This window comes from Zosterops lateralis (assembly GCF_965231275.1).
Source record: "Zosterops lateralis genome assembly, chromosome: 3".
NCBI classification, from domain to species: Eukaryota; Metazoa; Chordata; class Aves; order Passeriformes; family Zosteropidae; genus Zosterops; species Zosterops lateralis.
The window spans coordinates 74235515-74263082 of record NC_139764.1 but is presented as its reverse complement, the minus strand read 5'-3'; the positions used below and the strand labels follow the sequence as shown (position 1 = coordinate 74263082).

The 27568-nt window shown below is 38.5% G+C and overlaps 1 protein-coding gene across 2 annotated transcripts; it reads right to left on the bottom strand.

Moving 5' to 3' along the window:
• Nucleotides 1-27568, bottom strand: GPR63 (G protein-coupled receptor 63). 2 transcript variants are annotated; one of them, XM_083857725.1, is made up of 5 exons: nt 27514-27568; nt 12223-12308; nt 9069-9154; nt 8433-8510; nt 1-5399 (listed from the first exon to the last, which is right to left on the bottom strand). In XM_083857725.1, exon 5 carries the CDS (start codon nt 5255-5257, stop codon nt 3998-4000), a length of 1260 nt encoding a protein of 419 aa, XP_083713851.1. In that variant the 5' UTR covers nt 5258-5399; nt 8433-8510; nt 9069-9154; nt 12223-12308; nt 27514-27568; the 3' UTR covers nt 1-3997. The 2 variants fall into 2 exon arrangements, with proteins under 2 accessions (XP_083713851.1, XP_083713850.1); XM_083857724.1 differs by lacking the exon at nt 9069-9154.

Below are 27568 nucleotides of genomic sequence, written 5' to 3'. Positions count from 1 at the left end.
AAAAAAAAAAAAAAAAAAAAAAAAAAAAAAACACACCAAACAAAAAAACCCACAAAAACCCAAAAAACCCCCATCCACAACAACAAAAAAACCCAGTTCAAACTAGTGGCAAAATAGTGGCACCTGGAAAACTGGACTTATGATATTCCTCACAATTCCAACCACAACAAACTTGTGCTCTGAATTTTTAGTTTTCACACTAAAATAAATCTCTTTCAAGGAGGGCATTGTTAAATGATTTAAGAATTTAAAAAATCTCAGATGGTTTCAGAAAGATGACTGAAATCTTACAACTATTTATGTATATGCCCAAAATAAAATATGAAAGCATTAAGCATACAAGTGAAAAAAATAGTGACAGAAAGCAATAACAGGCAGAACATTTTTTTCTCTATATACAGAAATATTTTTACATAACTAACAAGAAATGTCAAAAATACACAATTTTGAGTACAAAAGAATCATTTCAGCAATAGATTTGTACAATTGAGAACTGTGTAAGCAGCATGCTTTGACTGAATTAATTAAACTGCAACATACTTTAAAATACATTCATTTAAATCCTCCATACTAAAGATGTCTGAAAATAAAACATGAGGGAATACAGATTAGTAATGACTATCATTTCTGGAGAGAAGAAAATTATAATTTCCCAGTAAAGTCAAGAAGGATCAGTCTGAGTTTTTAAAATCCTTGGTCTTGGTCAAGACCATTAAATTGCCTCAGGAGACCCACTTCTGGCAATACATGTGTTTTAACATTACAAATCTCAGCAAAGTTGTGGAGGATTCTTGGCAGGATCACAGACAGCAAGACTGAGCAGTTCAGAGGTCTTCAACTTGGTCCTAGGACTTCAGCTGTAATTATCAAGGCACTGCTCTCAAGACAGTACATAGACACAATAGCACAAATGATTCTGTAAACACATAATTACCCTGGGGATACTTCTACACCACCTTGTTCCTTTTTTTGAACACCCTTTTGTTCACTACATGCTTTGATCACCTCAAAAAACCTGGTGAGTGTGAATACTGTATCACTATGGAAATCACCTCTGAAATGGGCCACACAATTTGGGTTTCTTTTCTCCGAGGATCAGCAGATGCAGCTTTGACCAGAAACCTTGTTACAGTCAGTGTAAACAAATGCTTAATTATCAAGACAAATTAACTGTCTTTGATGTTTGCAATTTATACTTCACATCCAGTACATATCAGAGATCACAAAAATCCCACAAAATGTTTTACCCTTTTCCTTCAGGAATGTAATATCACTAATTTTCCTGTATTGTTCATCTTCTTTCCTTCTTGAATTACTGCGTTTTACAACATTCAAATCTCTCGCATCGTAGAGCTGGGAAGACAGCAAAAATACCTGTTCCTGCCATTTAGACAATGTTCACTGTTACATTAATTCTAAGCACAATTTTGCTGCTTTCAGAGGTAAACAGGTATGACAGCTTTGAAACAGAAAATCCATACTAACCAGGTCATAAACTTGTGCTATCAATGTAAATGTAATTAAAGAATAAAACCCTTACTGCAAAGACACACTAAACACTCTGCTTTATAGTGGAACTCCTTGAGATCAGAAAAATCTATACCATCATCAGTAAAACTGACAAGAAAGGGAAAGCATGGACATTAATAACATCACCACTGCCAGGTGTGTCTTAACATGTAACCCATAGTCTCAACTGGTAGCTTTTTGGTGTTTTGTTTTTTTTGGGTTTTTTTTTTTAATAAAGTACTGAATTCAAAATAGTTCCTTTTATGCTCCTAAAATTTAAATAACAATAACTGTTTTACCAATAGCTGCCAATGAGAAGAACAGAGCTAACTTAAATTTGTTTTTATTGAAGACCTTAAAAAAAAATCTGGGGCATGAACATTTTGTTGCCCTCAGGAAGCAAGCAGTCCCTGGACGCCCACATAGAACAAGGCATTTCCTTCATATACAAGTGTGGATACATAGAAGTAGATAAAATTGCTATTGTTTTTTGCTCCTCTGGTACAAGAGCAACAGAGAGGTCTCCATGCTTTGGGGCACTGAAAGACAGATGGAAGCAAGATAAGCCCAAACCTTAGCTCTGGTTGTTTGTTGTACATCAATCCCTCTGTTCTCACTCAAAGCACCAAAAAGCTGATTCTGCAGGCATTCTTCCCAGCCTCAGAGCAACTGGGGACCTGGCTCCAAGGCTCAAGCTTGAGTCTTAATTCTACTTGTTTCACAATAAATATTTATTTAGCTAATTGAAAAAAAAGTATCTGAGTTTGGTTTGCTATCATCAAGGAAAATCTTTGTCCCTCTACCTCCCAGGAGGATACCAACACAGCCTGACATTAATCAGAAAGGTAGTTTGGCATTTTAAGGAGAGAAGCTGATGCCTAACAGATGAGAACAGTGAGTAAACCCTTGAGGCAGTAGCCACTATAGAGACAAAGAGGTAATGAAAAAAAAAATCAATATGAAGTAGTATCAGAGGGAAAAGGGGAATTTAACTTACATCCCCAGCAAACTCTGCTGACTGACTGTTATAAGGGGTAATTGCTGAAAGAGAGTAGATTTAGAAAAGATATAGGAAGAAATTCTTCCATGTGAGGGTGGTGAAGCACTGGAACAGGTTTCCCGAGGAAGCTGTGGATGTTCCACCCCTGGAAGAGTTCAAGGCCAAGCTGAATGGAGCTCTAAGTAGCCTGGTCTAATGGAAGGTGTCCCTGGCCCATGGCAGGGGGGCTGGAGCAGGATTTATGGTTCCTTCCAAACCAAACCAATTTTATGATTCTGTGACTGTTAATGGTTTTGATCCAATACTTAAATTGTAAAACAAGCAAGTTCAGGATTCTTTTTCTCCCTGCAATTACTATGTAGACTAAATCCTAACCTCAGCTATGGTTCATTTGCTATCTGTGTGCTGATTTACCCAACTATCTCTAATTCTATCCTAACAAATGCCTGACAGCATGATTTCAGCAGAGTAGAGCACACCTAGCCATATATGAGCTCCAAGCAGAAACAACATTACACCTACACAGGATAAATTGCAGGCCCAAAAATCACTATTTCAGATAGGTTTCAGGCATATCATCAGGTTTGGATAACTTGTAACAGCCTCAAGTAACAACTACAGTCACCCTTTATCCTGTAACAATTTTAACATGAACACTATTCTTCTAAACCATGTGCTGGCCTAAATCTCAGGTCATGGTATTTTTGTTGCTTTCACTTTCATTCCCCTGTTGTCTCCTTCCAACTCTCCTGAGAACCGAGCAGGTAATTTTGATCGATTGTTAGAAAACCAGAAAATCTATGACTGTACATGTGGCTACACCAACATAAATCGCCCTCCTAGAGCTTACATGGGTCTTTCACTGAAATTCACCAATATAACAAATAATAATAAGAGCAATAATAATACACCTTCAGTACAGAACAAAATATTCAAATGAACAAAGTATATAGTAAATTTTGTAAAGTGCACAAAAATATTAATGGAAATATTAAAAAAAGGTTTTTAATGTTACCATGAAAATTTTGAAATATTGTTAAATTAGATAGAAATAATCTAATGAGACTTTTTGGCTCTAATATATTGGCAGACAGCAGCAACAATTTTCAAAAAAATTACACCAACTAAATACACTGTATCATAGCAGCATAAAAAAGGTCCCTACAATTAGATAAAATTGCAGGCCTAGTAAGCATAAACCTGACAAGATGTTCCAAATATAGTTTTTATATAAAGAATGGATTTTTATGGAATCCTAGAGGTAACATTTGTTATTCTGTTTACATTGTATTCTGGTAGTAAACCCAACTATAGCAAATCACATTCCCTCCCTCTATCTTCCCAAAATTGCACAGAGCACTGAAAATTTAATCAAGTTATAAGATATGGCCACACTGAAAAAGCCATATGAAACAAAACAAAGTTCAACCTAAAGCCTAAAAAGAAACGACCCCAGCAAACAACAATCATTGTCAAACAACCGCAGTTTCAAACTACCGACCGATGCTCCCCACACACGTAGATGGCGCTGGGACGGATGCGCCGCCTTGTATGGCCAGGGAGCTGTGGCAAAAACTTGAAGAATCTGGGCATCAAGTCTAAGCATGCATCATGAAACTTCTTAATCCTCCAGTAGTAAATCAGTGGGTTCAGTGCAGACTTGAGGTAGCAGAGCCAAAGGAGCCAAGTGCTTATCTCAAAAAAGTTGTGCTTGTAGTAGAAGTGGCTGTTGAACGTGGCAATAAGGCTGTAAGTGGTGAACGGTGCCCAACAGACTATGAAGACAAGGAACAAAATCAAAATGGTTGTGAAGGCACGAGTTTTAAAGCTCATATCAATATTCATCTGAAAAGGTCTCTGTAAGCTCATGAGACCAAGTTTGCTGGCCTGGCTGAGACATATGCTATCAGGGTGGCTATGGATACGAACTGCGTTGTGGCGGACGGTGTTGAGTATGCCCATAAAAGAATACAGCATTACCAGGAATGGAATAAAAAAAGAAATTAGCAAGATAATTATCACGTAGGCTTGGTAACCTGGGCTTGTAGAGTAGCCAAAAACACACTGAGGTGCTCTCGAGGGTATCTGCAGGTTAGGATTCCCTACTGATAACGGAAAAGCAACAACAAAGGATGCTGCCCAGGAAATCACAATAAGAATCTTTGCACGGTAAGGGTTCAGCTTATCTTGCCTCTGAACTATGATAAGAAATCGGTCAATACTAATAATAAGAAGAATGGCTACCCCCTCTATGACAAAAAGCCAGAAGAACATGGCAGAAACTCTGCAAAACACATCCCCAAAAATCCACTGAGTGGTAATGATTGTTATCAGAGCAAATGGCATGTTCAGCACTGCCAGCAGCAGGTCTGCAAAAGCCAGGCTTGCTAAGAGGATATTAATTGCAGATCGCATAGCTGCCTTCTGGTAGACCATCAGGCAGACAACAAAGTTTCCAAGGAAAGAAACCAAGAGGATAAATATCATAGCAGCAGAAAGAATGATCTGGAGTGGCAAACTCAAGCTCCTGAAAACTTCTTGTGATGGCAGGATAGTTGTGGTGTTTACCAGGAAAGTACTTCTCTCAGTGGTGAGCACAGCACCTGAATTATATCTCAATGGCTGTGTTGTGCCACTATGAAGCAAGAACTGGGGAGTGGTAAAATTCGTATAGGCATTTTCATAAACAATGAAAGTAGCATTTGAGGTCCCAGAGTGGGCCAGCGTCAACATTGCTGAGAAAACCATTGCTTCAGGAAAAATGAAAGCAGAACCAAAGGTCTTCAAGGCATTTCATCTTGTTCAGGCAGTATTTTGAACTGGTCATTTAACAATCAAAATTCAAGGTTTGAAAGCATCAAAGTTTTTAAGTTCATCTCAGTATTTCCATCTGAAAAAGAAGAAAGAAATGTGAATACACAAAGTAAAACTCTCTGAAACCAGTGGGAACCTAATGGTTGCTCAGGTTTCCTTAATGAGGAATTTCCTTAATATATGTTTACACTTCAGGTTGACACAATTTACTTAAGCACCAGACACTGGAGTCTCATAACATTTGGCCATTCTCTCATAGGTCCTGCTCCTGATACTGTACAATACTCTCAACTCACCATGCTTTTTTCTACCATACCCAAGGCTGGAGAACTTTTGTGTTTGAAAACAAACTTTACTGATTAAGAGTGAATAAATCAAGCAAGTGTTCTTATTTAAATCTCGTAATTTTTGAATTAACTTCGTCATTTTGTTTTGAAATTGCCTACAGGTGGAAACTTTAATAACATTTCTAAATAGCTTAAATAGTATCAGTATATTGCATATTTGTCTGTTTGGTAAGCACTGAAAGCCTATTTATCCAAGTTATTGCACATAATACAGAATTCTTGATTCCATGTCAGTCATCCACATCAGATGTGTCAGGAAAAACATGCAAAACCTTCTAACCTGTTATTATGAAATAACTTGTCCACAGGATAAAATAGTTTGTTTCATTTAGGGGCTGACTCACATTGAGGTGCAGGAAACGACAACTTCTTTGGTGACTATAACTCTTCCCTTGGCAGTAAGCCGTCCTGCTTCCACTGGTCTGGGCATATTTCTGATAATTCATCTTAGCATCCCATGTAATTTAACCATGTGTGCTCTCTTTCCTTGTAAATCTAATCCTTAGCCATCCTGCTGAACTCTTTCCCTTGTCATTATATTCATAGAATTGTTTGGGCTGGAAGGGATTGTAAATATCTTCTAGTACTGACCCTCCTGCTCTAGCAGTGACACTTTCCACTAGATCAGGTTGCTCAGAGCCCCATCCAACCTGGCCATGAATACTTCCAGGGATAGGCCATCCACAGAATCTGTGGGGAACCTGTACTCGTACCTCATCAGTGTCACAGTAAATAATTTCTTCCCAGTATCTAGTGTGAATCTCTCATTCTTCAGCTTAAGACCATTGCCCTGACCTTGTAGAAAGTCCCTCTCCAGCCCTCCTGCAGGCTCCCTATAGGTATTGACACAATGCAACATTTCCTTTTATAGTTTACAAGCACTGTCCTGTTGCACTATTACTACTAGTATTGTATTATTATATATATTTGTATGTACATATCTTAACAAATAAAATGCAAAGGAGTTGAGAGCTCTTTCACTTTTTCAGTGCTAGCTCCTCCCCTCTATCTTGGACTATTAAATTAAACACACTCAGGGGACACTGGCATTTGATCAAGCTGGAAACCAGAAGGATTCTATGCCCTTTTCAAAAAATGATCACCACAGCCAGAAACATGAAGTGGGCTTCACCTCATTCATTCTGGATGACTGCAGTAGTCCCTTCTGGCTGTTTTCATGTTTATCATTAGAAAAGGGATAAATGCATCTTCAGAGGGCAATCTCTCTCCTCCATCTCTGCACACGATGACAAGCTTGTGCTACTAACACAAGCAGCTTATGGTAGCACAAACCCTGCCTGCAGTATTCATGCACGTTCTGTTTAGTATCAATGTCAAGAAAAAATAAAGGGAGGAAGGAATGTTTTTAATTAATTTACACAAGGACCACATGCTTTGTATAGGATAAAAAGTTTACCCTTTGCTAGATAATACTTCACAAACAAAGAAATTAACTGCAAGATAACCATGTCTGATCTATGCCCCCAGCTCGGACTTCTAGCAATCTGAAAGCAAGCCTACTTGGGCTGCTATCAAGAATTCATCAAACAACATCAGCACTATGACCTGCTCCTTTCATTCCCTATCTGCAAGCTCTATCACTAGATGATTTCCAGGGCCAGACCACCATTAGCATTTTAATTTCAGGTAAGTGATTAACCTCTCTGTGTCCTTTAATTTTCAATGGTATCACAAAAAGATATTATTACAAGCATCCTAATTTAATTGCCTCTTGTGGTGGGCTGATCCTGGCTGGACACCATGTGCTCACGAGAGCTGTTCTTTCACTCCCCTCCTCAACGGTCCAGGGGAGAAGTATTACAAAAGGCTTGTATGTTGAAGCAAGAACAGGGAGAGATTACTCACCTGTTACTGTGACAGGCAAAATATCAACTTGGGGAAATTAGATTAAATTATTACCAATTAAATCACAGTAGGGTAATGAGAAAATAGAGCTACATCTTAAAAACACTTTCACCCTACCCCCACCTTCTTCCTGAGTTTAGCCTTCTGCCTAATTACCTCTATCTCCTCCCCACCAGCAACGCAGAGGGACAGGAAACAGGGGCTGGGAGTCAGTTCATCACACATTGTCTCTCTGCTCCTTCCTCATCAGGGGAAGACTCAAACTCTTCCCCTCCTCCCATGGGAGACAGTCTGCCATGAACTTCTGCAATACAAGTCCTTCCCAGAGGCTGCAATTTTTCTTGAATATTCATGTATGGGTCCCTTTCACTGACATTGGCTCTACTGGTCATAGAGGGAGCTTCTGGCAGCTTCTCACAGAAGCCCCCCTTGTAGCCTCCCTGCAACCAAAACCTTGTCACACAGAAACAATAGAGAGTCATAAAAATTCCACTTTCTAGAGGCCTTACTGCTTGAATGAAAGTTATAATTTTCTATTTTGTCCTATTGTATTTCAAAGATTGTAGAACTCAGCAAAAATATATATAACTATGTATACTGACATTTTTCAAAAATTACCAATTCCATTAACTTTATTATAGATTTTTCTTTCTCTCCATTCTTTCTTTTTAAATTTTATTATTACACTAACTCCTTTAGAGAAAACTTCAATGTTAATTAGAGGCTAAAGCATATACACTAGCCAAAGCCCTTGTTTCTTTGATCTATATAAACTTTTCCTCTACTAGTCTTCTTTAACATCTTTTAGAATAAAATATGCAACCAGCAGGAGAAAGGTTAACAGAACTTTCCAGAATAAATAAGAAATATTTCAGCAATGAACAAGAAAATCTCACCCAAAGTTCCACTGAGGTTTATGACTCCACAAGCTGAGAACACTATGAAAGAAAGGAAGCTGTAGCATTCTGCAGGGACTGCAAAAGAACATAAATTCAACAAATAATTCTGGATTTAAAATCTTGGAGCAAGAAAATTAGATCCCCAGGGTAGTATCTTTTAGAGCTGTGTAAGCAATAAGTCAGCAAAGGTAACTTCTGCATTTCTGATTGGCTTTGTATAGGTCTTTCCACCAAGGCTCTAAAAGAAACTAATCTGCCATTAGATAAATGTAAAACCCTCCTACAGATAATAATCAGTTGCAAATACGAAACAAAATAGGAGTGGTTAGTTTTGCAGAGAAAAGAGGCCACCAGAATGATCCTACAAATAAAATCTTTATTGAGGTTCAAGCTTTTTAATCTAGAAAGAAGAGGGAAATGCAAAATCACGACGGCTGCTGATGAGGAACATGAACTGTTTTTCAGGTCAATTTAATAAAAACAAAGGTCAACTATAAAAAGGTACAGCGGGATCTCTTAAGAGTTAGTGGCAAGCTAACAGTCTACCCCATAAAATTCAGTGCTCGAGATAAAGCTATGCCTGTACTGGAAAAAAGTTATCTACGCAGTAACAGATGCTAAACCAATAATTACCATCCAGAAGAAAAGCAGATCTTCAAATTTTCATAGTCTGCTCTATGAAAATATCAGCCATGTGTTCAGAATTGTTAGCAAAGGCACTGAGAAGAAAAACAGGAGGTAGCTATATACACTATATATTTAGATACACCATCTGCTACAATACACATCTATGGCACCTCTTCAGTACTATGTTCAGTTCTGATCTCTACTAGAAAGCAACTGAAAAGAGGTATCAAAGAGGTCTACCAAGTTTTTAGTGACACAGGGAACGTGAATGATTGCTTCTCTCATAACATAAGAATAGGAAAAGTCAAAGAAATCACAAAACACCTCTGGAGATCATATTCTCCAACCTCTCTGCTCAAGCAAGGCCCACCTAGAGAAAAGGGCCACAGTAGAGAAAAATTGTCTCCTGATGCTCAGGAGAATTTTCTGTTTCAGTTTCTGCCCACTACCTCTATCACCTGGGACTACTGAAAAAATTCTGGCTCTGTCCTCACATATGTTCTCTCACCATTCCAGCTCTCTATGCAAATAGCTACATCCCCTTCTGTTCTTTGTTCTCTCTGTGTGATGTTCACATGTTTCTCTGTGGAGCATTAAGAGAAGAGGAGGAGAACAAACTCATCCAAGCTGTTGCCTGGACCCAGCCTAGAGCTAAAAGTGGAAAAGGAGCACCAGCCATTTGGCTGCTGCATAAGTCATCAGCCATATCTTTTCAAGAAGGATGAGAGAGTGCAGTGATCAGCTTCTGCAAAGACACCTAACCCAGTAAGATGGCAGGCTTTGGATCACATGTTGCTCCTGTGTACCCTGATGGTACACAGGGTACCATCAGGTGCCCTGATGCCCTTTCTTGGTGCTTTGTTAATCACTCTGAGCATGAAATATCTGTGTGCAGTGCACGGAGAATCTGCATGCTCAGAAATTGTTTTGGATTTACACTTATTTAACCTGCAGCCAATGCTTTTTCTTGGCTATCATCCTTTATGGAAGTGATTGACCAATTCAGCCAATAAACTAAAGAGGTTCCTTTCTGTTGCCACCATATAAAAATTTTTCTCCTTTTTTCCTTCCTACTTAAATACCTTCTTCCATGAGCATGCTTTCTTCCATGATTATTAAACATGTGCCTCCACCCTTCATCCTACCTTTCCAACTTTTCCAAAATTATGAAAAGATAGAAACACGAGATGAAAGAAACCAGTAAGATAATTTCACAGCAACAGCATTTCAGTCGTCACTCAGTATTTCAAAGGCAGATCCTCTAATTTCAAAGACCCAGTCCTGGCTGAATGTAATCACACAGCTTGTAAAAGACAACCATGCTTTGATAGTTTAAATGGGTAAATGGTCAGGTACTCAAGCAAGAGGCAGATAGGTACCTTTGTGTCACAGCATTCTCACTTTTGAAACATACACTCTCATAGATTCTTTTCAGATGCAAAGCTTCATACAATCACTTTTTTCAATTTCAGTGCCGAAATTCACTGTGTATGCACATTTTCTCTCAAGCAAGGTTCTCACTCATATACAACTTTCTTTTTATGGAACATAATAGACACAATTATTTCAATGAAGTACATACTTAAAGCTAAATAACACACAAATTCCATTCATCAAATATAATTATTGCTAGAACTATGGTGTCTGTTTTTAACAGCGTTAGAAGCTAAAAGGTTCCTGTTTTAAAATTTGGATGGCATGCTCAACTGGAAATAAAAGATTTTATGTTATATGCAAAGCTGACATCAATCAAAGCCAGGAACTCCAAAAAAGACAAAAGAGGGAAAATAACACTGCCATAATAACAGTTAAGTTTAACACAGATCAGTCAGAACACACTATGAACAGCTGCCAAATATTCAGTGACTTAATAAATTTGTCTGCTAAAAGCAAGCATATATTGGCAACACTGACCAGGACCAAGATTTCATCCAGCATATAAAAATCATTCTTATTCAGAAATCTGAAGGCAGCACTGCCTGGTACAGTGATCCTATTTCTTTGGGATATTTTAAGTGGTCCCAGAAGCTTCTGCATGCTTTATAGCTACTATCAATGGTTTTGTTTTACAGGCAAACTTCAGCAAAAAAATATTTTTTGCAACATAAAAAACACTTAAAAAGCAAAATATTCTTAGGGATAAACCAATAAAAAGAAGCACGAAGGACATGGATTTATTTTGTTTTCAAAAGAATTTATATGCCACAAGAAAATACTGAAGTATGTGCTCTCTGACACCACATGGTTGTACAAAGCAGCCCAGGACATACACCCCTCTAAATACGAATCAAGCATTGTTTCCTATGCAATTAAGCACAGGCAGGAACATGTTACAATGGAATCCTTTCTGCTAACACCAGTGAAAAGAGTGAGTCAGAGCACAAAGCAGCAGGGACAATGTTCTTACTCACCTAAAAAGAACCAGCAGTTTTCAGTTTTAATACCTATTTACATATAACCTAAATTGAAACTAATCAACCACACTGCATGAGTAGATGACCCATAAAACTATTCACAAGAGGCATTGCTTTCATTTAGGAAATTGTTCTTTTTTCCACTCTATAAACACTGCTGTGGCAATTTTCATAGGAAAGTACTGTGGGAAACAGTCACCTCTGCTTTGGGTCATTTGGTACAACTAATTGCCCTCTCGATGATATTTCCTTATGACCTTAATTCAGAGAGCCATTAACTGTCAAGAAACGTCACTCATGGTAATCATTATCACTACTAAACCCACTAATATTCAAAATGTAAAAAGTAATTTTGTTTTCTTAGCTCTTGGGAAAAATCATTTTCTCAATTTGCAGATCATGTGAAAGGACTTGGGCAGTTCTAGGTCATTTATAGTTCTGCCTTATTTCCCCTGAGTTCTAACTTTCCCACTAGTTCAATGGTCACATTAACCACAATCACAATGAAGAGCTGAGTGAACATTGCAGTACCTTGAACAGCAGTAAACATTGAACATTATTGAAAACATAATTATTAAAATGCCTAGTTATTAACATGCAATTAACAAGTTGAAAGCTTCCTAAAAGATTGGATGCCTAAATTTTAAGTTGATCTTTGAATTATACATGCAATCACTGTATGCTAGTGTAGCAAAAAAAAAAAAAAAAACCCAAACCAAAACCCAACAAACAAAACCTAAACATACCAATCCAGACAGGTTCCCATGAAGAACAGGAATCATAAGTCATCTTGTGCTGTTTAGTTCAGCTAATTATTCTCTTCTCAAATAACCTGCCAAAAAAATAAAATGTGACATATTTACATTCAAGGCAGGACAAGAGCAAAATCTTCCCTGAAATAAAACTTTAGTTTTGGGAGAAAAAGAATATGCTGTGTCTCCTGACAGAAGGCAGATTGCATGCCTCCTTTCTGGCAGGACTAAGAAAGGACTAAGGCAGGACTAAGGCATCAAAGTTTCATCAAACCAAAGAGATCCTCAGCTATGTCACCTGTGGATCGTAAGAATCTCACCATTTCATATTAGTATGTGTCAGGACTGGAGTAACACCTCATTTCAGGCCTCATTCAGCTATATTTATTTCACTGGTAGACAAGCACACAGCAGCCAGCTGCCCTAAGTCTTACTGGATCTATCAAAATAAATTCTTCCCCTTAACCATCAGGATCCCGATTTTTATATCCCTAAAGATGCTCAAAACAATAACATTTAAATCTACTACTGAGCATCATAAAGAAGATAAATAATTTTTCCCCAAACAGCAAAGATAATAGCACTGGAAAAACAAAGGACAAGAAAACAGGTCTAGAGAGGAAGAAGAAATCATTGACGTTTCAATGCAGGATCTCAGCAATTCCTTTACATGTGCTTGTACCAATCAATCATCACACTGCTAATATACCTCAGATAGCTAAATTACTTCTGCAAACTGGGTCTAACGTAGCTAAAAAGCTGCATATTCTATTATAAGTTCATGATAGAATCAGTTATCATCAAATATTATCAGTTCTTAACTGAGAATGTCAATTTTCAAGGTAGCTTTTCCTTATAATCTAAGAAGGAAGGCATAAAATTTCAGTGAGCCCAGGGAACTGAGTTTATGTCACACTAATAGTTTTAAGTGACCTAATTAATTTATAAATACTGTTTTAATATATATCAGGAGGACGAATAAATGAGAAATTTACATGCTTGTTTTTAAACAGCTACATAATTTAATTTCTGCAAGAAAAAGTTTTAGGAACATCCCTAAGTCATCTCCACACTGGAACAAAAGATACCAGGATCCTTCAGGAACAGGTTTCCAAATAAATGATGCACAGAGGGGCTGAAGGACAAAGCAGGCAATGAGTTTACAATGGGCTTCAGCAAGGGAAGCACTAACGACAACTGGACTCTAAGACTGCCCATAACGTACTGACCCCTCTAATCATTCAGTGCTGAGTTTCTGTATCTGCAGCCAACTCAACACAGACTTCAAAACATAAGGCTTGATTTGCCAGATTGAACCTGCTGAGACATCTGCCTTCTGCAGAACACATTATCTAGCCACAAGGGAAGCTGGTGTCTGAAAGACTTTTCTGATAATCTATTAGTACAAGTTGTTTTCCACGAGCACAAAAATTTTGTCTTTGCATTTATTCCACAGAACAAAGAGGGAAGGAAAACAATTCTCAGATATACCAGGTATAAAAGAGATAAAATGAAGCCATTGGATTATTACAGACTTTCTCTATTTGGCTAGCTCCCTCTTTAGTGAGGTAAGTAATATAATTTGGTAATCTTCCCTGTACTGCTTTCTGAAGTGTCAAAGAAGGGAAAAGGTTTGCAAGGAGGCAGAAAACTAGAAGGAGCCTGGACAAGATTAAATACCTCAAAAGCCTGTAAGATCCTCCCAACAGACAAGTGCAACCTCTGACACAAGAGCCGTTTTCAATCTCTACTTACATGATCATAGAAAATATTCCTAACTCTCACTAAAATAAAAATATCTTTAAAATCAATTTAGACAAGCATCTGAAACATGACAATGAATTAGTAAATTCTTCCACTCAAGCCTCCAATAGGGAAAAAAACAGAAGTACTTTTTCAAAGTAAATCCAGAAAATTTTATTAAATTGGAGTTCCAGCAGAGCTTGCTGGGCAAGATTGCTTTGGGTAGTTTTCTGTTGACAGTTAGGGGCTAACACTGTTTCATAATGAAATTCCTTTTTTTCCACTCCACTATAAATGATTAGTCAGGCTTTTTTGTAAGAACAGAGGGGAAATGTTTTGTAACCCTTCATGAAATTTGAGTGCAAGGACTCCTGATCCTGCAAAGAGCTCTCCTTATGGAATTACAACCTTGATGATATCAGTATTTAGACCTGGCAGAGCTACTGAAAGAATAGTCCTGACCTTCTCCTCCTTCATTCACTCATTCCTGAACCCAGCTCCCCAGTCCCAAATCAGAAGGAATAAACTGGACTAAAACAGACCCTGGCAAACAAATTTACAAGCTTCGCATTTCTGGCCTGAAGCTGTGAGATTCTGGGGAACACAGATAAAGGCTGAAGATGTAGATCTAGCTTCTACATACTAAGAGGTATTTTAATTCAAGTGATCAGTCCTGTGCCACAAGCAAAAATGGTGCAAAATCTGTACTTACTGATGATCATAGAAAAATTTGTATCTTTGATTCCCCAAACCAGGACCTGTCATTTCCAAAGAACTGAAATAGTGGAACTAAAATCACAAAAATCTTAAACATAATTAAACTTAAAGGTCTTTCCCACAAGTATTCAGATTACATTAAAGACTTAGAAAAAGCCTAGAGAAGATCAGAAATATAATGAAATTACTTTTCAAATAAGTTGTAATTTTGTTACGTACTTTACTGACAACTCTCTGCGTCCCCTCATGCCTGGTCTATAGCCATATTTCATCAAGTTTTCCTATAATTTTCTTGGGATACTAAGTCAAACTGCAGGCAACAATGAACTAAAATACCAAAAGCTTACCTCCTTCACAAAAGAGGCAGTCCATCAGAAGATAATAAGCAAGTAAAAAAGTCTGCCTCAAGTCAAAAAGCTTTAAGAGAGTTGTCCTAAGGCTATTTTGGCTTTTCAATTACAGAAACTTCTTCACTATATTCTCTAAATGGAAGACTGAGTTCTGTGAAAATGTTCCACCTTCATATACCTTAAGGTAAAGATCAAAAGGCTCCTTGCATTACATTTTTACTTCCTCTACAGTGCCCTGGTACACTCAACATACACTATTGCACTGCCTTCTACTAAGAACAGGAGAAGATTAATTTTTTTGTCAGTAGCTTGCACAACAGCTGTTGCATACTGTCTTCTTTTGTAAGCAAGGGCTTCAAAAATTCAACTTATAAAAATGGTAATGCCAGTAGCAGCACTCTACACTGGTGGAATTTAAGCTGTCTCTCCCACAGAAGCATACCTGTTTCTTGAAACAAAATTTATTTAAACAAAAATTCATCTCTATAAAAAGATGCAGGGATGCTAATGAAAAGGTGATTAGAATGACCAGATGTGTACACTCTTCACACAGTGTGCTGCCCACAAGTTCCTGGGATTTGATTTAGCTCCCAGAGCAAAGCCATCAGCCCTGCTTCTGTTTTTCCCTCAGGGATTCAGGCCATGCTAGAGCCAAGTTCTGTGCCTGCCCAGGAGTCTTGCTGTGGCAATACAGGTGTTACGATCTCACTTCCTGCCACTTGGCTCACATGGAAGAGGTGCTGGTAGCAAGTTAAACGAGGCCACTCCTGCTCACAACATCCTGCTCTGAGAGTGCTCAAAGGCTGCAATGGTAATATTTAGCTGAGAACTGAGTAAAGATTTACTTTACATGTCTATTTATAGTATAATCTTTCTTCTCATACATATACACACATGCACATATTTCCAATACTTATTACCATCTCTATTCATCCAAAGAGAAACATAAAATGTTTAATACAAGATAATAATCTAAGCTGTAAGGTTCCTTTGATTTTTTTCCCTAGATTTACCCTACATTCTGCTTTTAGTCTAAATAAGTCTACTAAAAAATCAGCTACATGTTACAACAGTAACTTATTTTTCCTAATACAGAAACAGAGAATAAAAAAACTATCAAATCCTTGATAGTTATCTGTGTCATCTAATTGATTTGATAGCTTCAGAATTATATTTTGGTCTTGTCAGCCAACTGGAATAAAACTTTTAAGACAGCAACTATTTTTGAGAAACAATCCTAGTGAGAAATCTATTCACGCTACAGATTAAAAAACAGTTAAATTAAGAGTTCCCATCTGGACAAGTCTCAGGGTGAGATGATGTATTACAGACATTCAGACCCTATGCAATACAAGCACTACAATTTCTGTACAGACCCAACAAGCAGGGCTTGTAACATGCATCCCAAAGAGATAAAAGAATTGATTACATTTGCAAGCCAAAAACATTTAAATGAGCTAGTCTGATGATTTTTAAGGTATACTTTTCTTCACGTAATACAAGAGATCAGTATTTCAATTTTTTTCTGGGCTTTTTAATTACTAAAATGCAAAGCAAACAAATATGTGCATCAAGTGAAGAATTCAAATCCTTTTTAGAAACAACTTTTTAAAGTACCTTAAATAAACAGTTAATCAAAGGGATTTTGTACTACTGATTAGTTCTGTGCTACTTAGGACCTTTTAAACAAACAGAAGACCAAATTAAATGCCTTCCACAGATAGTTACAACAGTTCTGAATTCACAAACTTCATATTTAAGAAAGGTTTATTTCCAGGGAAAAGCTCCTTCCATAATAAGTCAGGGATCTTCACACTATTTTTAAAAAGTAGAGAAATAAAAAACCAAAAATCCAAAAAACCATACACCCCCAAAAAGAAAAACAAACCAATCAAGGAAAAAAAAAAAAAAAAATTCCCTCAAACCTACAAAGAGAAGTTTACCTTACCAGAAATGTGTAATCCATTATTTCCTGTTGTCTTCCACTTTGGTAGCTAAAGATTGTATTTCCCTACTCAACCAAAGGCCGTTTAAATATGCTCATGCTTTAAGTATGAATTTTGCAAATATTAACAGTTTCTTCAGTTATGGGGAACTTTATTTAGTCTCTATTTAGATACGAAATTCAATCTGAGAAAATACTGTATGGAATTTATCATCCTGCACCCAGGATAACTCTAAATAGCATAAATGTAATATATAACTAACTTCTAATTCAATTACAACTACTCAGTAACAGCTGAAAAATTCAGATCAAGAGACTCGTATCAACCTTTTAAAACATAAAAACACACAAAAGTAAGAAACAACTCAAAGTTATGGGCATGATTTATAGGAAAACAAGTGGAATGACATCTGCCACAAGATCAGAAAATTAAACCCTTGCCTCTATGCTCTCTGTATATCTCTTTATAGACCACAGTCATACTGCTGAAATCAACAGCATTCAGCATAAGACATCAAAAACCAACACACATAAAATCAGAAGTGATGCTTCTCCGGTATTTCCAACTCATCAGAAACAAAAAAAGCTCTTTATCAACAGCTTTCTCATGGGTCCACCACACAATGTGCACACAAGGAGTGACTTATAGGAAAGATTCAAGGCATCAGGAGCACCCAGCCACCATGACAAGTAAACTTGTTCAGTTCCAAAGCCCCTCAGCAAGGGAGCAATTATAGAGGAAAAAGTTGTTTTACATGCCATGAAGTTCTAGTCTGTGCCTAGCAACAGTGTTTCGCTGTTCCTGTGAAAAGTGGCAGATCCTGATCCGTATGGAAACTGACAGCACTCATATAAATACAATAAATCCAGCCATTTGATAAACACGGAGGGAAAAGTTATAGTGCCTTAATGCCATCTCCACAAAGACCTCTGTTGCCCACCTGGCAGAAAAGACCAGAAACAGTTCTCTCAAACATACTCTAAATAAGTTCAAATACTGCATGTTGAGAGGGTTTAACAGTGCTGGAACAATGACACATTTTCCAGAATGTGTTTCACTGGAAACAGTTTAATTTCAATTCACAACACACAGGATGGAAATTCTACCAACCACCTGCACATACTTGAAAACCTTCCTTAGCCTTCCACTTCATATTTAACTCAAAAACTATCTTTGCTTGCCAAATTCTTACCATTTTCAGTCATACCAAGAGCTCTCCAGACCTTTTTGTTACAGAAATAGCTAAGGCAAATTTCTGAAGCTCCACAGACTGAACCATCGCCTGTCCTCCTCCCAGACCACCTTACAATAGGAGAAGTTGCTGTCTGTCCTGCAGGCTCAGCTTACTAAAGTCTTTCTCTCTATTAGCTGCATGCTTAGCTAGAATGGCTCAGGTATTCTTGCTCTTTTCATTGATAAGGAAAAAAAAAAAACATAAAAACACCAGCTCTGCTGTATAAGTCATTAACCCTGGTCTGCAAACCTGATACATTTTCAGCAAAAGCACTAGGAAAAAAAGAGCCAGTTATCTTCTTGGGCAGAGCAAGTACCAAAACTACAATTCATTAATTCCCTTGCTCTGAGCAACTTCATGTATGTCTATCAAAAAGCTGTAATATGGATGTTTATACATGAAGTTCGAAACCTGTGACTTCACCAGGTCTGTAGAAATTCTGTTCATTTCCTTTTCAGCTCACTTTGTCATATCAGTTTTTCAGTTAGACCATACTACTGCCAGGTCTTTATACACTGTTATCTATCTACTAGTCAGTAGTTTGAATGATTATTTTAGAACCTGTTTCACTGTACAGCTTCTGTCCATTTTCTAATTTCCATAGCAATTTTTTGTTCAGCGACCCACATGCCAGGTAGTTTGAGTGGGAAGTTAAGGTATCTTTTGTAAATACTAATAAAGCAATGAAAATTAACAAACCATAAAATACAGGAAATTAACTTCTCATCACATCATCTAGCTATCCACCCAAATGAGTTTAAAATATCAGCTTCAAGCAGTCTGACATTCTAGGGACACCCAGTTGTCACTTCATTTATAGTCTGTTTCCTTAGCAACACTATAATCCATCTGGCTGCAGAAAGCTAAATTCTCAAACCATATCCTCCCATACACCGGAAATAGGCTCAAAACCATTTATAGTTTAAACAGTCATGGTGATTACTGAGCATATAAATGAATTTGAAAAGGCAATAATGTCCTTAAAACACACACTGCTCTAGTTTGAAAAGCTGGCTCCCATACTGAGAATATCTTCCACCAAGAGTTTCAAAAATGAAAATACTTCATTTTTGTTTCACCATGTCCAGTTCAAGAGCCCTTTAGAGCTACAAATGGTCAATCAGTTCTCTTAAGACTTTTCAAAGAGAAGGAATTTGCAAGACCTAGGATGCAATGCCATTAGTGGTGGCCAAAAAAACCCTGATGAAAGTTGATCACATTACAAAGTACAGCAAATGGTCCTAAAAGTACTTACTCTTCAACTTTCTGCATCTACAACTATAAACATCATCTATACAAAATAAACTAAAAATCCAGTCCACAACAGTAAGTTTAAACATTAAGAGTGTAAAAATAACTGATCCAAAATATTTAGGAAATCCAGGTGAAGAACTAGAGAGTAACTAGCAATTTCTCAATGAAACTGGGTAACATCAGGCCTTCTATCACCAGAAAGAATGGATACAACCTAAAATCACCGAATGTATCTTAAACATACACAACTTTGCATGAATTTGCCAACTTCAACCTTGCAAAAGATATTCTACATCTCTAGTCATATAGAATAGAACCACCTCATCAACAGCAAGCCAGTCTTTAATCCAGAGAATACCTCTGGCATACAGTGAACCATTTCAGTTCTGCATAACTTTGTGTGACTCAGCTGTACAGCAGTGGCACACAAGCCCACGTTGCTATCCTGCTGACAGCAATAATGAGATTTGAGCAGGCTGAGCACTGAACTGGGTAGGCCTTTTGGCAATGTCTGGTAAAACTGGTAAGTGCTTATCAATCTGAAGCCCCAACTTCAGACCTTAGGGAAGTCTATTTCCTTATCAGCACCTGTTTTGTTTTTTTGTTGTTTTTTTTTACACACACCATCCCCTTCCTCCTTTTCTTCCTACTGGGGTTCAGACTGATCTCACCTAATTTCAACACACCTTTGAGGTAACCACACAAGCTTACTCAGCAGTCAGACAGAACATGCATTTCTGGAAAGTGAATTCACCCAAATAATTTCATGTATCTATTTTATTTTTCTTGTTTTGTAACAGTACTGTGTATGAACACCTCTGGGTACCTATAATGGTCTGCACATGTCTGCCTGAAAATCTGACTCACGCTTCTATGTAAGAGCAACATAATGCTTAATATGTACATTCTGCAATTCTGGAGTTTCAGCAAACTACACAAATTGCCCTGTCAACAGCTGACACCAGCCTCCCCAATCAAGGAGTGATTCACCAGGGCCCCTCTCCCTGGAGTTAAGATGCTGGGATCTTCAGTGTGCTCTGGAACTTGCCAGGATCCTACAAACACTGTAATAGAATCAAGACAACCCATCTTCCCCATCATTTCAGAAGAGTGAAATCTTGGAAGACCACCAGAGTGGCTGGTCAGTCTCTGACCCAATGACTAATTCACACTCATTTATACTGGCATCAAGAAACAAATGATCTGATGATTTATTCAAATAGCTACATATGCAAGAACAGAGAAACACTTTGCAAACAGTGCAGAAAAAAACCAGAGAGAATATTCCATGGCTATTTTATTTTCAGCCTTGCTGATAATAGCTTGAAGTATATCACCATGTTGGCAGTGTACCATGAAGACGCTTTTTCAAGTCTATCATTTGTGGCAGCCTTGAAAACAACATTTAATCCAGTCCATTTGGATCTAACGTTTTAACGGCACAAGTGCTATTACCTGAGATTTCATGCTCTGATTTGATATCTCCAGAAAAGATGAATGCAGTTGGAAACTGCTTTCTTATCAAAATGAAGGGAAAGCACTCCTAACATCAGTCAGCAAATGCACTCAACCCCATCCCTATCATGATAATAAATGCAATGGAAATTTCTGACAGCAGATGCAGATGTCCTAATATCAGCAATGCATTGTACAACTTCTCCCTGTTATAAATACTCTCAACATGCCTTTATGAGTCATTATTATACTGCCAAATTTCTTTTAAATGTCACCTCCTTATCATAAGTGACACACTTGGAGCTTGAGCAGACCTGCTGAATGAATTCAGTCATGTAAAGGATAGAATTAGCTTTTCTCAGCTCTACCAACTCATAAACCCTTCAAACCAGAAATAAGGCATGTGGTGGGAGGCCTCACTGCAATTCAGTTGATTTTGCTTCAAAAATAAAGAGGTATTCCTTTCCAGGCCACATGACTTTCCCAGAGTACTCAAGCATATGAAGGTCTTCCATTCCCTTAGTGCACACAGTGGGCATGTGTGCACTAAGGGAATGGAAGCACAAATACAGCACACACGTTTTTTCTACGTTCCATAACGTGTCTTTGGCTAGATGTAGGAAGTTTGGATTTTTGTTTGGAGATTTACTTTGGTTCCTAACGTCATTTTGGTAATAGGATGAAGCACAGGAAATTTGCATATGAATTTTAAATCATTATCCGCACTTTGGAGCTTATATATGCAAAAGCATATGAACATATAGTTAATAATATTAAAATATCATGTGTATATTATGTTCATTGCTTTTAAACACATCCACAAGCCTCATGCAAAACTCCAGAAAATGGTCTAGAGAAAATTCAGAAGTGAGAACTGACAGAAGAGTCAAAATCAAAATGATCAAGTAACAAAAGGCTTGTTGGAGCATTATCTACTGAAAATAAGAACTTAATCAAGATATATAATGTATTTTCAAAGTACATTCCAAGTCTTTGACAAAAAGAAAGTCATCTCTATTTTTCACAAGATACCAGTCCCTTTCTATCATTATACAAAATGAACCTTGTACAATCCTTTGAAAGGGATAATTTCATGAATTACACTACTGATGTGGAAAACTAGTAGCAAAGTAGTATCAGGTTTTGAAGTTCTAAGAGAGCTTTAGAAAGACAGGATTATTATTTCACAATTTGCATTAAAAATACGTGCTTTTTCTTCTGCTTTGTTGCATGGTTTTCCCCTTGTGCTCAAAGCAATCAAAACTGAAACCCTCTTACTTGTGAAATTTTCTGCCCTCACCCCATCACTTTTCTGCCTTTTTAAAAGGGAGGATAACTTGCACAAGACAGTAGAGTTATGAAGATAATTTAACTTTTCCTAAAGAGCTGAGATACAGAGATGAACATCACCACAAAAGAACTACACATTGAAGTTAATTATTAAGCATTCAGAATAGGATACAAGTTAGATATGTGATCATATATTGAGCAATGACAAGAAAATAAAGGACTGGAAAGGTGCTCACTAAGAATTAACCTTGCCTAAACGTAGCTGTCCTGAAAGCTGGATAGAAAGACTAAGAGCCATTGAGACTCTAATGATAAAAAGCAGAGAGAAACTGAGCAACTGATACAGCCATAGGTAGAAAAAACTACTTTATCAATAGGCTTATTTTTCTCCCCACTGACTGTGCCTGAAGGGCTAGTTGAGACTACCTCAGTGTCAGTGTAGTACTCTGCAGATCATTTCTAACAGAGCCCTCAAAAGTAGCCTCAAAAGTAGTAGGGTTTAAATTTGCCATGCAGGGGTCCATACACCTAACAAGGTGGAAAAAATAAAATTACAGGATGACATAGCTGCCTTTCCAAAGCCATCTTGAAGACTTAGATTTATCTCCTAAACCACCAGCATCTATCTATTCACTACACACAATGAGGCAGTCACCTAATGCAAAATACAATGCATGACCATGTATGAGAAAGGAGAAATTTCAAACATCTAATCTTTTTCAAAAAGCACGGCTAGCAAAAGACTTTTATTTTGCCCCATAAACAAAAAAGTAATCCAACTGATTTGATCAGCCTGTTATGGAATAAAGTGTGCAACCATGGCTGGAACAGTACTGTTTTTTATGTACTTGGCAAAAGTTATCTCTATTCCTAACAGAAAGTGTGCTATTAAGCATTAGAAGAATTTCTGTTGCCTTGAAGAGCACAAGAACCTCATTCTTCTTGGAGGTTCACAGCAAAGGACCAGGACAATCGACACAAGCTAGAGTATGGTAACTTCAATTAGGCCTTAGGGAAAAAAACTTCATAGTGACACTGGTCAAACACTGGAACAGGTTACTCACACAGGCTGAGTAATTTCCATCCTTTGTGATATTCAAAACTCAAGTGGACGTGACCCTGAGCAACCTCATCTAACTTTCAACCAGACTCAGCTCTGAGCAGAGCAGTGGCCTACATAACCTCCAGAGGTCTCTTCCAATCTCAATTATTACATAGTTCTGTACCCTAGCCTCAGTTCACCCAGGTTATAACAGCAATTATTTCCTCACTACAGCCTGCAAAATCCAAGCACTGGATCTGAAAGCCAGTTTTTCCCCTTTGCTTTCTAGATCTGCCCTGCTTGGCCAGCTGACCTGACCCATGCAACTATAGGGCTTGCACACTAGGTTAGGACAAAATAGTCACACTGGCCAAATGAAGTGCCTAGCAACTACAAATTATTTATTAAATCATCAAAGAAAAGGATGTGGCAGAAAAATGTAGAAAGCAGCAGGGCAATAAGATAGTCCAGGAAGAAACAGGTAAGTAGAATACTGCAGGGAAAACAACAGTAAGGTCACCTGACACCATTGTCCTGTGGCCAACAGAACAAAAATGTGCATCAAAGCTTCAAGTCAGCTATATTACATTACATAAAAAATAGGAGATAATGTGGGTTATTTCATAACAGATGTATAAAGACTGGAATCTCTCTTCATTGTCAATCAACCCATGGATCATGACCTGCCACTACATTTTATATAGTTACAACCTGAGCTGGCATTTAGAGATTCTCACTCTGCTAACGACATCAGAAATTATCAAAGATACCCCAGAAAAAATCACACCATTTGCTTCCATTTCTTTTAGAGGTAAAAAAAAAGCACTAAAAAATTGCACACCCAAAAACTATGTTAAAAAATTAACATTCAAAAGCCAAGTTCTGAAGACTTGAGAAGTAGTAGTTAAACCCTGTGACTTCAATTAAACCCTGTGACATAGGCTTTAAAAACGTGACTAAGTACTACTTATCCACACAGAATCCATCTTGTTTCAGAAGGTGCATTGCTCACCAAGATGGACAAGTGTTCAAAACCTTGCTTTCTCCACAATTATTGTATGTCACCATGTCACATTTCATCAACGTGATTCAAGCCTTGCTTTAGTAACTACAGGGAGGAGAAAATTGAGGAGAGATGCAAAAGTCATAACCAGGCACTAATTTTGGTTTCCCTACTCAAGATGCAAAGCGTTCTGAAAAGAATTGGGTCCTAGATAGTATAAGGCACAGTTCCCACAGGCCACATCATCACTACTTCAAAGCTTTAAATTTCCAAACTCTTCTGCGCTTATGTGGTCTCAATAATATTCTTTTAAACACAGCTTGTGTATAATAAACATCTAGATTGAGGTAAATTAGGTTACAGTTATGCAAGAGATTTCTCAAAGTGCCATTCAAACCAGTGGGACTCCTCAAATACCTCCAACACATGTTTAACACACCTTACTGAACCAGTGCTTTTAAACAGGCGGGGGGGGAGAAGAAAAAAGAAAAAAAAAAAGATAGATCACTTTCTTCTTAACTACACAAAGAAATAGCTCAATATTAAGAATTGTATTTTATGAGGTTTCATTCTAATGAAGTCAACAGGAATTTCACTGTGCCAAGCTGCCTGTTTGAGAAAATACTTTAGAGCATTAACCCAGTCTCATCACATACTTCGGGTTTACATAAGCATTATCCTCAGCTGGAAATAAGGTTAAAAAAAATCCTATTCAAGTTCAAATTGTGCTACGAGCCAGGTTAGCAAAATAAAGATTGCCAGCAAATTACAGAGATAAGAAGTACAACATTCCACTAAAGTATTTTATATGTCCATGAGAGGCAGCACGACCTGAAACTCTACTTCTGGATACTACAAGTAGGATTTCTTAGATGATAGTTACACTTCTTCTTGCCTTACCTAATTTTTACCAATTAAGACTCACATCCTCTGGAGCATTATAAAAAAAAAAAAAAAAAAAAAAAACAAAAAAAAAAAAAAAAAAAAAAAAAAAAACAAACCTAAACTTGCACCGCTCAACCTGCTACTTGTAAGAAAATAATTATGGAAGTTCCATGTGAGTGGAGGCCATGGACCTCCATATCTAGCCATCAGGACTGCTTATGGACATGCATTACCCTGGGAGCGCATTCCCAGGCAGCCAGAGCAAGTCACATAAGCCTCTTCCTGGTCCTCTTTACCTCTCCCTTATGGACAAGTGGGAAAAGCACCAAGCCTTCACCTACTCCCTCTTCAGCCACATGCACAAGCAAAGAAAAAAGGAAGAAAGTAGCCCTGGCACTTCTAAGCAGCTGACTATGAAAAGCAGCATTTTATAGTGCCAGAGATTCTCAGTGCAGGGAAATTAGATCACTACGACTGAGTACAGAGTTAAGGGAGGCTACCTGCAGATAGACTATGCAGCAGTAAACCAAGCAATGCCAGGAGTCATTCCCTGGAAATGGAATTCACTGTCACACAGACTACTGAGCTGCCACACGCCAGCACAGCATCCTTCTAGCACAGGCCAGCTACAGGTCTCCCATGCAAATTTCCTGTTCTGGAAGGCAAGAGAGTTAAAGAGCATTGACAAGGGTTAACCTGCAGCACTTAGCTTCAGAACCAGGAAATGGTCTTGGGTGATTTTCATTAACTGCAGAGAAGCGATCACAGCCTCTTCAAGCTTTATCTGCTATTATTCCTGGAGGAATATTTTAAAAGTAGCAAATGCAATGATGAAGCACACAAGCAATGCCTGATCAGCAGCACCTGACAAAAGTCACCTACGCATTGTGGCACACAAGTAGAAAATTAGAAACTTGTAGAATTCATCTTGCCTTCTTCCTGTTTCCTCTGAGTAGGCAGGCATCGCATATGAACTACTAATTTCCAGAGCCTCATTTATTTTCTCACTTAAAAAAATGTTTTATACATTTAGAATGTATTCTTACAGTAAGGCTACTCTTTAAGAGAGGAGTAAGCAGAATAGCTGAGAGAACGTACTTTAGAGTGCTTGTCATTTGGCAGTAGATATTTCAAACGGAAGTTATTAAGAAATCATTCTTCTAATTACTAGTCATTACCAAATTTGCTTCTGTAGACTAAGAATGTAATTACTAATGGATCTATATCGTTATGCTGGAGCTACAGCAACATTGTTAAATACATTTTCATAACAGATAACTTTGCAAAAACAAGAAAAACTCCACATTTGACAACTGACAATACACAGCTATTCTGTCTCACCAATCCTGAAACAAATCTCTTTGACATTTCTTTACCTTTTCAGTTCACTTGAAATTGTCTATTTAAAACTGCGCTTTTCATAATCTGATGCCTCTGACGCCTTTGCTCCAACGTTAGAATGGGCAATATGTCCCACAGAAAATGCATTATGCAAACCCCACTGGCCACTGCTTAAGCATTCATTATCCATTTCAGTAAGGACAAACAATTTTGTTTAACAGCCTTCTTGAGCAAGGATCTAACTTTGCAGCCATACCTAGCTCTGACCATTGAAAATCCCTATGTCACCTGTATCTTTCTGTAAATGAACTTTTTCCTTGGAAAAGTGTTTTTGTTAATTTTCAAGAAAAACTTTATCACATGCTTTGTTAAACACATATATATACACACACTAGGCTGCACCGTATCATCTGACTTTCACAAAACAACTTCGGAAAACCATGTGGCACACCCAAACAAAAATTACATACTCCTTTAAGTAGACCAAAAAAAAAATATAAAATCAAAAACAAGCGAGATGTTTCTATTTCTTTTTTCGGGGAGCGACAGGCGCACACCGCACCGACAGCGGCGGGTTCAAGAGCAGAGCACAGGCAGCTGCCTGAGAAGCAGGTGAGAGCAGAGGCAGCTCCCCCGCCCCTGAGCGGTGTCCCAGAGCCGCTCCCGGGGGAGCCGGAGGAGCCGGGGCATTTCCCGGGACAGAGCCCGGCCGGAAGCGCGGCCCCCGCCCGCCGCCCCCGCGGTCCCGCCCCCGCTGCCCGCCGGGAGAAGGGGCGCCCGGCTCCCGGTGCCCACGCAGCCTCCCCGCGGCGCCGGCCCCCGAGCAGTCCCGGCCCACGGGCACGGCTCCCCGGGGCTGGAACGCCTTCCCGGCGGTGGGAGCGCGGCCGGGAGGCGGCACAGCCCAGCGCTCCCCGGCGCAACTCTCTGTCCGCTCCCGTCCCGCCGCCCCCGGGCCGGGCAGAGCAGCGGCCGGTCCCGCGGAGCTGCCGCCCCTCGCCCGGCCCGGCCCGGCCTGGCCTCACCTCACGGCGTGCCCGGAGCCCTGCGGAGCCCGGCGCAGCACCAGCCCGGCCTGAG

Coding starts and splice junctions, on each gene's coding strand:
- GPR63 (XM_083857725.1), bottom strand. CDS start 5,257: ATGGTTTTCTCAGCAATGTTGACGCTGGCCCACTCTGGGACCTCAAAT.